Here is a 13,878-nt window from a genome sequence, read left to right as displayed (position 1 = left end):
ATTTGCGTGTCTTTACTTTAAAACCTCAAGATTAAAATCCGCTTCAGAAGAACTTTATGCTGTGGAATTTGGGACATCTTGCAGAATTGTTGTGAATTCCTAACATTCACTAGATGTAATTCTGCAATTAACCTTTTCCAATCCACTGTCTGACCTCTGAAGACATTATGATTTAAGGCTGTACAGCTCTGATGTTGGAAGACATCCATCGGGGTTCTCTTACTGTATATTGCCAGCCTCCCTGCTGTCGGAGCCTATTCAACGTGTCACTTCATGCAGTACTGGCTTTAGCCAGCAGAGAGCGCCATTGTATAACGGCAGAAAAAGAGTAAGCTTCCTAGGAAAACCAGGATACACATTGGATAGGAAAAACCCGCTAGAAATCCTGCGAGACGTTCTGCAGAAAGCATTCTGCAGCTAAAAATGCAACAAAATGTGCACTAATTGACAAAATGTTAATCTGCGCTGCATCCTGCAGACAATTTTGTCCTGTGTAAAAGATCCTTTTTAGAATAAATCTTTAATTAACAGTTCTGTCCTCAAAGCATTGCATGCATGAAAAAAAAAAACATAGCATGTCGTATTTTGGTGCACACTGGTTGCACCAATATAGGTTATGGGGATTTAACATATGCAGCAAATACGCATGAACATGTGTATTTGCTGTGTACTGCGTATTTTATGTGCATTATAAATATGCGCCCCACGCATATTTTTATTTTTTTGCTGGGGGGTGATGGAATAAAAGCAATTTCACCATTGTTTTTTGCTATTTATTTTTATGTCATTCACAGTGTGGTATAATATTATGCTACCTTTATTCTACTGGTCATTATGATTATTACAATACCAAATGTATACAGGTTTTATGTCTTACCACTTTTGCGCAGAAAAAAATTTTTTTTCTTTTTACAAAAATACTTTTTGTTTGGCATCACATTCCAGGACCAGAGTATTTTTATTTTTCAGTTGAGAGAGCTGTATCTGGCCTGTTTTTGTGGTAAAACTTGTAGTATTTACTGCTACAATTTTTTGTAATTATTTTTGTTCCTGTTTAGGGGAAGATGATCAGAAAAACTATTTTTGATTTTTTTTTAAATTTTCATTCATTTTTAATGGAATTTTCCATGCTTGATAAATAATGTAATATTTTATAGTACGGGTTGTTATGGATGTGCTGATACCAATGATATGTAGGATTTTTTTTGCTATTTTTACTTTTTTCAATATTTTAAGTTTTGTTTAAGGGGGAAAAAAACATATGCGATAACCAGAGAGCAAATATGCTCTCTGATTGATGGGGAAGTGATAACATGAACAAAAATTCATGTCACCCCTTCTATAAAGGAACCTTTCATTTGGGAAGCAATAATACCGCATGATGCAGCCAAATCTGCAGCTGCGGAATTCCACACCAAAATCTGCAGGTCTAAGTGCAGATTTTGATGTGGAATTGCTGGCAGTTTTTAAGCCATTTTCAATTCTGCATCAAAATTCACGGGTAGCAGAATTTACCGTTAGTTGTGGGACCTATTCCGCTCTGTGTGCAGAATCACAAATCTTCTCTGCTGTAGCTGGTATCTCCCTTCAGCCTCTCTCTCCTCTGCACACTGGGGGCTCAGTCACACAGGCATTTCTACGCGCGTCTGACACTTGCAATCCGCATCTATATAGACGCAATGCTTTGCAATGGGAGTGGTCACGTACGAATTTTATATGCGCACAAATGCATGCGGCAAAAATTATAGGACACAGTAATTTGCAGAACGCATGTAACTGCTTTGGGCAACAAATCGGTATTCTGTGTATGTGGACCCCCTGGATGCTGTCGCATTCGGGGGTTTCACCTTGCGCTCAATGGGGCCAGCGGCAGCAGCACAGACCCCATTGAGAACATATACTGAAAAATGTGATCGTCTGCCACAGCTGTCACAGCTGTGGCAGAGGAGAACGATGTTCTCCCATTGAATTCAATGGAGACGGAAATACAGCGGGCTCTATTGAAAGCAATGGGCTGCCGACCAGCGCTGTATTAATTTTCGGGGAAGGGCTTACAATATAAGCCCTTCCCTGAAAACCAGCCTAAAAGTGTGTAAAAATTTTAAAAAATGTATACTCACCTCTCTGCAGCTTCCGGGGCTCAGCCGTGTCCGGCCGACTCTTCTCCCTGCACTGCTCAAGTAGTATTCAATAGCTGAGGCAGCACTCACCCATTCTCGAATGGGTGAGTGCTGCCTCTGATTGGCTGATCGCAGGGACCAATCAGAGGCAGCTGTCGGCTGTCATTCAATAGCTGAGAGCTGCCTCTGATTGGTCATAGTGCTCAGCAAATCAGAGGCAGTCTGTTCAGCAGGCGGGGATTTTAAAGCCGGTCACATGTTCTTTCCTCCGCTGCTGCAGAGAGACGTCCGTCTTCAGGTACAGCCCTCTGCTACCTGCAGTAACACAGGCGCCGATGCGCACGTGTGACTGAGCCCTCAATGGAGCCGGCTGTATTGCTGGCTCCATTGAATTCAATGGGAGAACATCGCGATCCTCGGTGACAGCTGTGGCAGAGGATAGCGGGCAGCGCTCTTTTTGAGCATCAAAACACCCGTGTGACCAAGCCCTCTTGTGCGGATAAACGCTGCTAGCAGCGTTTTTTCCGCCGTGACGCCAGCTTCGGTCACATGATTTTTTGAGGCGCATCAGTTATGCGCACAAAAAATTGTGCGACAAAACGTCGGTGTGACTGAGCCCTGACTAAAAATGACAGCTGTATATTCAGTATTCCTGACCCCACTTCAAACGAGCTCTGTTCATCCAAAACTGTAATGTCCTTTTACTGCAGAATGAGCCAATATTGTTCTGAACTGCAGGGGTGGTTTAAATCAATAGACAATTTGAACAATAGAAGTGAGGGCCTTGATTGAAAGGAGCTTGGAGACTATGAGGGAATAGGGTGACACAAGAGGTAAAAGTGCTTATTCTATGCAATGGTCCAGCCATCTCTTACTATTAGAGATGAGCGAGCACCAAAATGCTCGGGTGCTCGTTACTCGGGACGAACTTTTCGCGATGCTCGAGGGTTCGTTTCGAGTAACGAAGCCCATTGAAGTCAATGGGCGACCGGAGCATTTTTGTATTTCGCCGATGCTCGCTAAGGTTTCCTTGTGTGAAAATCTGGGCAATTCAAGAAAGTGGTGGGAACGACACAGCAATGGATAGGGTAGGCGAGGGGCTACATGTTGGGCTGCATCTCAAGTTCACAGGTCCCACTATTAAGCCACAATAGCGGCAAGAGTGCCCCCCCCCTCCCAAAAACTTTTACTTCTGAAAAGCCCTCATTAGCATGGCATACCTTAGCTAAGCACCACACTACCTACAACAAAGCACAATCACTGCCTGCATGACACTCCACTCCCACTTCTCCTGGGTTACATGCTGACCAACTGCCCCCCCTCCCCCCCCCACAGCGCACACCAAAGTGTCCCTGCGCAGCCTTCAGCTGCCCTCATGCCACACCACCCTCATGTCTATTTAGAAGTGCGTCTGCCATGACGAGGAACCGCAGGCACACACTGCAGAGGGTTGGCACGGCTAGGCAGCGACCCTCTTTAAAAGGGGCGGGGCGATAGCCCACAATGCTGTACAGAAGCAATGAGAAATAGAATCCTGTGCCACCGCCATCAGGAGCTGCACACGTGGGCATAGCAATGGGGAACCTATGTGCCACACACTATTCATTCTGTCAAGGTGTCTCTGCATGCCCCAGTCAGACCGGGCTTTTTAATTCATAGACACAGGCAGGTACAACTCCCTATTGTGAAGTCCCTGTCGACCGACAGCATGGGTGGCTCCCTGGAACCTACCGGCGATACACAAAAATATCCCATTGCATTGCCCAACACAGCTGAGGTAGTAATGTCGTGCTTAATGCAGGTGGGCTTCGGCCCACACTGCATGCCCCAGTCAGACTGGGGTTCTTTACAAGTGGAAACAGATGCATTTATAATTCCCTGTGGACCCACAGCATGGGTAGGTGCCAGGAAGCCACCGGCGGTACATAGAAATATCCCATTGCATTGCCCAACACAGCTGACGTAGTAATGTCGTGCTTAATGCAGGTGGGCTTCGGCCCATACTGCATGCCCCAGTCAGACTGGGGTTCTTTACAAGTGGAAACAGATGCATTTATAATTCCCTGTGGACCCACAGCATGGGTGGCTCCCTGGAACCCACCGGCGGTACATAGAAATATCCCATTGCATTGCCCAACACAGCTGAGGTAGTAATGTCGTGCTTAATGCAGGTGGGCTTCGGCCCACACTGCATGCCCCAGTCAGACTGGGGTTCTATACAAGTGGAAACAGATGCATTTATAATTCCCTGTGGACCCACAGCATGCGTGGCTCCCTGGAACCCACCGGCGGTACATAAAAAATATCCCATTGCATTGCCCAACACAGCTGAGGTAGTAATGTCGTGCTTAATGCAGGTGGGCTTCGGCCCACACTGCATGCCCCAGTCTGACTGGGGTTCTTTAGATGTGGAAACAGATGCATTTATAATTCTCTGTGGACCCACAGCATGGGTGGGTGCCAGGAAGCCACCGGCGGTACATAAATATATCCCATTGCATTGCCCAACACAGCGGATGTAACGTCAGCTGTAATGCAGGTGGGCTAAAAATTCATTTGATTACACTGTAGGCGAGGGCCCACAAAAATTGCTGTATCAACTATACTAATGTACATCAGAAAAATTGGCCCTGGCCAACCAAGAGGGCAGGTGAAACCCATTAATCGCTTTGGTTAATGTGGCTTAAGTGGTAACTAGGCCTGGAGGCAGCCCAGTTTAACGAAAAATTGGTTCAAGTTAAAGTTTCAACGCTTTTAATAGCATTGAAACATATAAAAATTGTTTAGAAAAATTAGATGAGTGAGCCTTGTGGCCCTAAGAAAAATTGCCCGTTCAGCGTGATTACGTGAGGAGGAGGAGCAGGAGGAGGAGGAGGAATATTAGACACAGATTGATGAAGCAGAAATGTCCCCGTTTTGGATGGTGAGAGAGAACGTAGCTTCCATCCGCGGGTGCAGCCTACGTATTGCTTACGTATCGCTGCTGTCCGCTGGTGGAGAAGAGAAGTCTGGGGAAATCCATGCTTTGTTCATCTTGATGAGTGTTAGCCTGTCGGCACTGTCGGTTGACAGGCGGGTACGCTTATCTGTGATGATTCCCCCAGCCGCACTAAACACCCTCTCCGACAAGACGCTAGCCGCAGGACAAGCAAGCACCTCCAGGGCATACAGCGCTAGTTCAGGCCACGTGTCCAGCTTCGACACCCAGTATTGTAGGTGGCAGAGGCGTCACGGAGGACGGTCGTGCGATCGGCTACGTACTCCCTCACCATCCTTTTACAGTGCTCCCGCCGACTCAGCCTTGACTGGGGAGCGGTGACACAGTCTTGGTGGGGAGCCATAAAGCTGTCCAGGCCCTTAAAGACTGTTGCACTGTCTGGCCTGTACATGCTGCTCAATCTCCGCACCTCCCCTGCTACCTGGCCCTCGGAACTGCGCCTTCTGCCACTAGCGCTGTCGGATGGGAATTTTACCATCAGCTTGTCCGCCAGGGTCCTGTGGTATAGCAACACTCTCGAACCCCTTTCCTCTTCGGGAATGAGAGTGGGAAGGTTCTCCTTATAGCGTGGGTCGAGCAGTGTGTACACCCAGTAATCCATAGTGGCCAGAATGCGTGTAACGCGAGGGTCACGAGAAAGGCATCCTAACATGAAGTCAGCCATGTGTGCCAGGGTACCTGTACGCAACACATGGCTGTCCGCACTAGGAAGATCACTTTCAGGATCCCCCTCCTCCTCATCCTCCTCATGCTCCTCCTCCTCCTCAATGCGCTGAGATATAGACAGGAGGGTGCTCTGACTATCCAGCGACATACTGTCTTCCTCTGGCTCTGTTTCCGAGCGCAAAGCGGCTGCCTTTATGGTTTGCAGGGAACTTCTCAAGATGCATAGCAGAGGAATGGTGACGCTAATGATTGCAGCATCGCCGCTCACCACCTGGGTAGACTGCTCAAAGTTTCGAAGGACCTGGCAGATGTCTGCCAACCAGGCCCACTCTTCTGAAAAGAATTGAGGAGGCTGACTCCCACTGCGCCGCCCATGTTGGAGTTGGTATTCCACTATAGCTCTACGCTGCTCATAGAGCCTAGCCAACATGTGGAGCGTAGAGTTCCACCGTGTGGGCACGTCGCACAGCAGTCGGTGCACTGGCAGATTAAAGCTATGTTGCAGGGTGCGCAGGGTGGCAGCGTCCGTGTGGGACTTGCGGAAATGTGCGCAGAGCCGGCGCACCTTTATGAGCAGGTCTGACAAGCGTGGGTAGCTTTTCAGAAAGCGCTGAACCACCAAATTAAAGACGTGGGCCAGGCATGGCACGTGCGTGAGGCTGCCGAGCTGCAGAGCCGCCACCAGGTTACGGCCGTTGTCACACACGACCATGCCCGGTTGGAGGCTCAGCGGCGCAAGCCAACGGTCGTTCTGCTCTGTCAGACCCTGCAGCAGTTCGTGGGCCGTGTGCCTCCTATCTCCTAAGCTGAGTAGTTTCAGCACGGCCTGCTGACGCTTGCCCACCGCTGTGCTGCCACGCCGCGCGACACCGACTGCTGGCGACGTCCTGCTGCTGCTGACACATCTAGATTGCGAGACAGAGGTTGAGGAGGAGGAGGAGGGTGCTTTAGTGGACGAGGCATACACCGCCGAACATACCACCACCGAGCTGGGGCCCGCAATTCTGGGGGTGGGTAGGATGTGAGCGGTCCCAGGCTCTGACTCTGTCCCAGCCTCCACTAAATTCACCCAATGTGCCGTCAGGGAGATGTAGTGGCCCTGCCCGCCTGTGCTTGTCCACGTGTCCGTAGTTAAGTGTACCTTGCCACTAACCGCATTGGTGAGGGCGCGTACAATGTTGCGGGAGACGTGGTCGTGCAGGGCTGGGACGGCACATCGGGAAAAGTAGTGGCGACTGGGAACTGAGTAGCGCGGGGCCGCCGCCATCATAGCTTTGAAAGCCTCCGTTTCCACAACCCTATATGGCAGCATCTCAAGGCTGATAAATTTGGCGATGTGGACGGTTAACGATTGAGCGTGCGGGTGCGCGGCGGCGTACTTGCGCTTGCGCTCCAACACTTGCGCTAGCGACGGCTGGACTGTGCGGTGCGAGACATTGGTGGATGGGGCCGAAGACAGCGGAGGTGAGGGTGTGGGTGCAGGCCATGAGACAGTTGTGCCTGTGTCCTGAGAGGGGGGTTGTATCTCAGTGGCAGGTTGGGGCACAGGGGGAGAGGCAGCGGTGCAAACCGGAGGCAGTGAACGGCCTTCGTCCCACCTTGTGGGGTGCTTGGCCATCATATGTCTGCGCATGCTGGTGGTGGTGAGGCTGTTGGTTGTGGCTCCCCGGCTGATCTTGGCGTGACAAAGGTTGCACACCACTGTTCGTCGGTCCTCAGGCGTCTCAGTGAAAAACTGCCAGACCTTTGAGCACCTCGGCCTCTGCAGGGTGGCATGGCGCGAGGGTGCGCTTTGGGAAACAGTTGGTGGATTATTCAGTCTGGCCCTGCCTCTACCCCTGGACACCGCACTGCCTCTTGCAACCTGCCCTGCTGCTGCCTCCCCCTCTGAAGACCTGTCCTGAGTAGGCGTTGCACACCAGGTGGGGTCAGTCACCTCATCGTCCAGCTGCTCTTCCTCCGAATCCTCTGTGCGCTCCTCCCTCGCACTTACTGCCCTTACTACTACCTCACTGCAAGACAACTGTGTCTCATCGTCATCGTCCTCCTCACCCACTGAAAGGTCTTGAGACAGTTGGCAGAAGTCCCCAGCCTCATCCCCCGGACCCCGGGAACTTTCCAATGGTTGGGCATCAGTGACGATAAACTCCTCTGGTGGGAGAGGAACCACTGCTGCCCAATCTGAGCAGGGGCCCGAGCACAGTTCCTGAGAGTCTTCTCGCTCCTGAGCATGTGTCATTGTAGTGGAGTGAGGAGGCTGGGAGGAAGGAGGAGCAGCAGACAGAGGATTCGGATTTGCAGCACTGGACGACGCAGAACTCTGGGTGGATGATAGCTTGCTGGATGCACTTTCTGCCATCCACGACAGGACCTGCTCACACTGCTCATTTTCTAATAAAGGTCTCCCGCGTGGACCCATTAATTGTGCGATGAATGTGGGGACGCCAGAAACGTGCCTCTCTCCTAATCGCGCAGCAGTCGGCTGCGACACACCTGGATCAGGAGCTCGGCCTGTGCCCACACCCTCACTTGGGCCTACGCGTCTTCGGCCGCGTCCACGTCCTCTAGCCCTACCCCTACCCCTACCCCTCAGCATGCTGTATTACCAGTGATTTCACAGCCAGGAAATAAATTGGCGCGAGCCTGCAGGCCAAATAGAATTTTTTCCCTGCTTTTTACAAGGAACACCCACACTGCGTGTATTCAATGAATACTAAGTTTAATAACTGTGTTGTGGCCCTGCCAATTTGTCCCAGAACTGCAGTGATGCAAAGTAATTCGCTACCTACAGCAGATCAGGGATTTCCCATGCAGGAAAAAAATTGCCGCACGCCTGCGGTAAAACGTAGCTGACTGCGTCTGATTTTTTTTGAACGTTCAGCGCACAGCACACACGTACACAGAGCCCTGAGTACTGTCAGAGGCAGGCCAAATAGAATTTTTTCCCTGCTTTTTACAAGGAACACCCACACTGCGTGTATTCAATGAATAATGTATGTCTTCTGGCCCTGCCTACACAATTCTATCCCTGTAGTATTAATGCCGGGTGCAATGCTCTGCACAGCCGGTTTTGAGAAAAAAAAAAAAAAATGCAACACTGCTAACAGCAGCCTGGACAGTACTGCACACGGATAGATGTGGCCCTAGAAAGGACCGTTGGGGTTCTTGAAGCCTACACTAACTCCTAACACTCTCCCTGCCTAACCCCCACTTCTGTCCCTATTGCAGGGCGCAATGCTCTGCAGATCCAATTTTGGAAAAAAAAAATAAAAAATACTGTGCTAACACAGTACTGCACACTAGTAGATGTGGCCCTAAGAAGGACCGTTGGGGTTCTTGAAGCCTACACTAACTACTAACGCTCTCCCTACAGCAGCTCCAGCACGATAGTACTTTCCCTCAGCTAAGTCACAAGGCATGTGTGGCGAGCCGCGGGAGGGGCCGATTTTTATACTCGGGTGACATCTGATCTTTCCAGCCACTCACAGCAGGGGGGTGGTATAGGGCTTGAACGTCACAGGGGGAAGTTGTAATGCCTTCCCTGTCTTTCAATTGGCCAGAAAAGCGCGCTAACGTCTCAGAGAGGAAACTGAAAGTAACCGGAACACCGCGTGGTACTCGTTACGAGTAACGAGCATCCGGAACACCCTGATATTCGCACGAATATCAAGCTCGGACGAGTATGTTCGCTTATCTCTACTTACTATGCATAAAGCTGTATGAGCCAGTCATCAGCTGGTATCTCTATATACAGATATGAAGTGGATTAGGGTATATAGGATGCGTGGGATGCAGTGGGATGAAAAGTTTCAGATTCTAAAGGCAAATGTAGATCCCAGGTAAATGGAGAATAGTAAGATTAGGGAGTATGGTAAGCCTTTCTAGAAATATGTATTTTTAGGCAACACTTAAAACTCGGGCATCGGTAATTAACCTGATTGTCAGGGGAAGAGCATTCCAGAGAACTGGTGCAGCTGGGGAAAGTCTTGGAGATGGGAGTGAGGAGTTCTAAATTAAACAGGAACTTAGTCTGTGGTCATTAGCAGAGTAGAGAGAACATGTAGAGTGATAGACAGAGATGAAGGAGGTGATATCGGGTGGTGCAACACTGTAGAGAACTTTATGGACGAGAGTGATGAGTCTAAATTGTATTCTCTAGTGTTTGGGCAACCATTGCAATGACTGGCACAGGGTCAAGGCATGGATGTAGCAGTTGGACAAAAAGATAAGCCTGCCTGCTGCATTCAGGATAGTTAGGGGAAGGAAGAGTTTAGTGAGATGAAGACTGATCACAAGTGAGTTGAGTAATCAAGCCGAGACTGGATAAGTTCAACGATAAGAGTTTCTGATGAATCCACACCAGGAAGGGGATCCTGGAGATGTTTTTGAGGTGCAGGCGACATGAGCATACAAGTGATTAAATATAGGGATTGAAGGAATGATCGGAGTCAATTTTTTTCATTAACCGCAATATTCACTCATCTTTATATAGGCACAGAGCACCTTCCAGTAAAAAGAACTTTATCAGTAACTAGGCTTACAAAATAAAAAGAGAATTTTAGGGTTTGGCTGGAAATGTGCTTTTTTGTACTGTATATGATAAGATATAAATAAAAGAGCATCTTCTGTTACTTCAATATTAGTGCATTATTACACTACAGTACTGTAATATACAGTATGTCGTTATTAACGGTAGTATTTTCCATTAACAATAGGGAGTGAAAAATAGAGCAAAACAACCAGGCAGTAAACTATAAGCTGTAGCTTACCAATATATACATCAATATATACAAATGATGACTAAGCCAAAATCCACGAAAGCTGATGCGTCGGAAATGTCGGGAAGCAAAGACATACATTAGTGCTAGAATAGCTAGCAGCGAAACCCCAGTAATTCCTGGAAAGAAAAAAAGAATTGTTTCAGCATTAATCATTTCTTGCATTACAATAATGATAATAAATGTTTCTTTAACAAGTCAATATGGAATAATAATGAGCATTTACAAGAACAAGGCCTCATGTATGAAAAATGTTATAAGGAGGTTCTAGTGGGGCTTATAGGTAACAACAAATGAAAAAAGAAAAACATTCAGCAGGTTTTATTTTAAGGTACTGGAAGACTGTCTAGTGAGGGGACTGGAGAATTGCATTAACAATGATGTTTTCATTATCTCAAAGTTTGGTAAAAACTCAGTTAATTCAGATGTGATGATTATTAAAGGCCTATTTACACGGAGCGATGATCGCTCAAAAATCACACCAAAAGCCATCTTTTGAGTGATAATCGTTGCATCTAAACACGCGGCCATTGTGCACTTTTCATGCACTGCTAGCTGATTGTTGAATTCAAGCCTGCTTTATAATCATTGTGTGGTCTTATCAGGACTGCATGCTGAGTTCTCTGCGGGTAGTGCTGATAGCATTCTTTCAGCTATTTAACCCGGTGGAGAACAATGGAGCTGAATGGAGATAAGAGCCCTCCAGCTATTAACAGCATTCAGCTAAAGGCTTCATTTGCACACTAATAAGCTACTAAGTAGCTGAGTAACTAATAGTTTATGCAAAATGATCATTCAAAACTGTCACTCAAACTGTCGTTTGAGCGGTTTTTGAGCGATCATCGCTCCATGTAAATGGCCTTAAGCGTCTTCCTGAGTAGAAATGGATAACTGCTCATTAACAGACTTGAGACTCTACTAGTTCTGCACAGTCACTTCAATTAAATGAAAGGCTGGAGGTAGAAGAGAGGATGAAAGCCCAAAGCTTACTTTGTGTTCCTCTGAAAAAGTTTTTCTTTAACCCCTTAAGAACATGGCTTATTTTGGATTTAGGGACTCAACGATTTTTAGCAAATTTTCATCTCCATTGTTCAAAAGCCATAACTTTATTTTTTTGTCGACAGGGCTTGTTTTTTGTGTGGCAAACTGTAGTTTTTACTGGTGCTATTTTAGGGTACGTAAGCTATATTGTAAAACTTTTATTAATTTTTTTATGATAGCAGGGAGAGAAAACACATGAATTCTGCCATAGATTTTTGGGGTTTTTTTATACAGTGTTAATCATGCAGCATAAATGACACAATAATTTTTTTCTGTGGGGCAGTACGATTACAACGATACCAAAATTCTTATATTTTTTTTAGGTTTTTTTCACTTTTCAGCAATAAAAACCATTCTTTTGGAAATTATTATTTTTTTGATATCGCTGCATTCAAAGCCCTATAATTTTTTTTTTTTTTTCAATGAACGGAGCTCTGTGAGGGCTTATTTTTTGTGAGAAGAGCTGTAGTTTTTATTGGTTCCATTTTGGGGTACATACAGCTTTTTTGCTCATTTTTATTGCATTTTTTGGGAGGCAAAATGAAAAAATAAGCATTTTGCCTCAGTATTTTAGGGTTATTTTTTTTTACGCTTTTTGCCATGCAGGAAAAAAAGCATGCTTGATTTATCGCACACATGATTATTAGAGTAGAGCGAGAACCAAAATGCTCAGGTGCTCGTTACTCGAGTCGAGCTTTTCGCGATGCTCGAGAGTTCGTTTCGAGTAACGAACCCCATTGAAGTCAATGGGCGACTCGAGCATTTTTGTATATCGCCGATGCTCGCTAAGGTTTTCATTGGTGAAAATCTGGGAAATTCAAGAAAGTGATGGGAACGACACAGAAACGGATAGGGCAGGCGAGGGGCTACATGCTGGGCTGCATTTCAGGTTCCCAGGTCCCACTATTAAGCCACAATAGCGGCAAGAGTGAGCCCCTCCCCCCCCTAACAATTTTTACTTCGGACAAACTCTCATTAGCACGCAATGTTTAGAAAAAAAGATTTTTATCCCACTTTAGACGGCTTCTAGCTGTATATATTGTAGTGAGGTGAATGATAGCATTGACTGCTTTCTTGTCAGTTCTTATGGGGAGAGACTGACAGAAAGATTTAGTCTGGCTACTAGGCATATTAAGGGTTAAAATTCACAGTTTGGTTTTAATCAGTTAATTAAGCCTAAGGCTTTTTAAAGGTTTGTGAACAGAGTGCATGTAGAGGTGATCAAGGCTCTTGACAGAGTTGAAACCGATCCTTGTTTTTCTGTGAATAATTTTTAAACAATAAAGCAGCAAGTTTCTCACACCAGTGCCTCCCCTTCTATGGAACCTCATTAGCAAGGCACACCTTAGCTAAGCACCACACTACCTCCAACCAAGCACAATCACTGCCTGCGGGACACACCGCTGCCTCTTCTCCTAGGTTACATGCTGCCCAACCCCCCCCCCCCCCCCCCCGCACGACCCTGCGTCCGCAGTGCACACAAAAGTGTCCCTGCGCAGCCTTCAGCTGCCCTCATGCCACACGCTGGCCTCATAGCCACACCCTCAGCAAATGCGGGCATGAAGCGGACTTCGATGCTAGTTCATTTGCGACAGGCTCATTAAATCAGTTACCTTTCCTTTTACTGCTCCAATGACTGGATTAGCAGGAAAAAGCTCCACAACCCCAACCTGGCATAGTTGCACTTCCCTCGGGACATGGGCCTCAGCCCACACCCTCAGCAAACGCGGGCATGAAGCGGACTTCGATGCTAGTTCATCTGCGACGGGCTCAATAAATCAGTTACGTTTTCTTTCCCCTCTAGAATGACTGGATTAGCCAGGAAAAGTTGCACAGCCAACCTGGCGCAGTTGCAGTTCCCCCGGGACATAGGCCTCGGCCAACAGCTTCAGCAATCGTAGGCAGGAAGCAGACTTTCACTGCACCCAGGACATAGGCCTCTGCACAAACCCTCAGCAATCGCGGGCCTAGAGCGGACTCCAATGCTAGCATAGCTGTGAACATCTCATTAGCGCTGTATCGCTCCTCTTGTTTGTCCCAATGCAGTGCCCCGGATAGCTGCAGTAACGTGAGATAAAATACAGGTTGGCTTCAGCCCACACTCCATGCCCTAGTCAGTCTGTGGTTTTTTTCATAGTCACAGGCAGGTACAACTCCGCTATGGGAAGTCTGTGTGCACCCACAGCATGGGTGGCTCCCTGGAACCCACCGACGGTACATAAATAAATCCCATCGCAGTGCCCCGGATAGCTGAGGTAACGTGAGATAAAATACA

At 47.5% G+C, this 13,878-nt stretch overlaps 1 protein-coding gene across 1 annotated transcript in view; it reads right to left on the bottom strand.

The window, feature by feature from the left end:
* LOC136612257 (dual oxidase 1-like) overlaps positions 1–13,878 on the bottom strand; it is a 128,010-nt gene that overhangs the window by 16,899 nt on the left and 97,233 nt on the right. Inside the window, exon 27 of the mRNA XM_066592474.1 lies at positions 10,554–10,681. Coding sequence (XP_066448571.1) covers positions 10,554–10,681 — 128 coding nt within the window. The remainder of the gene's footprint in view (positions 1–10,553; positions 10,682–13,878) is intronic.

The sequence above is a fragment of the Eleutherodactylus coqui genome, chromosome 2, assembly GCF_035609145.1.
Source record: "Eleutherodactylus coqui strain aEleCoq1 chromosome 2, aEleCoq1.hap1, whole genome shotgun sequence".
NCBI lineage: Eukaryota > Metazoa > Chordata > Amphibia > Anura > Eleutherodactylidae > Eleutherodactylus > Eleutherodactylus coqui.
The sequence above is the reverse complement of the archived record's forward strand: the minus strand, read 5'-3'. Positions and strand labels throughout refer to the sequence as shown.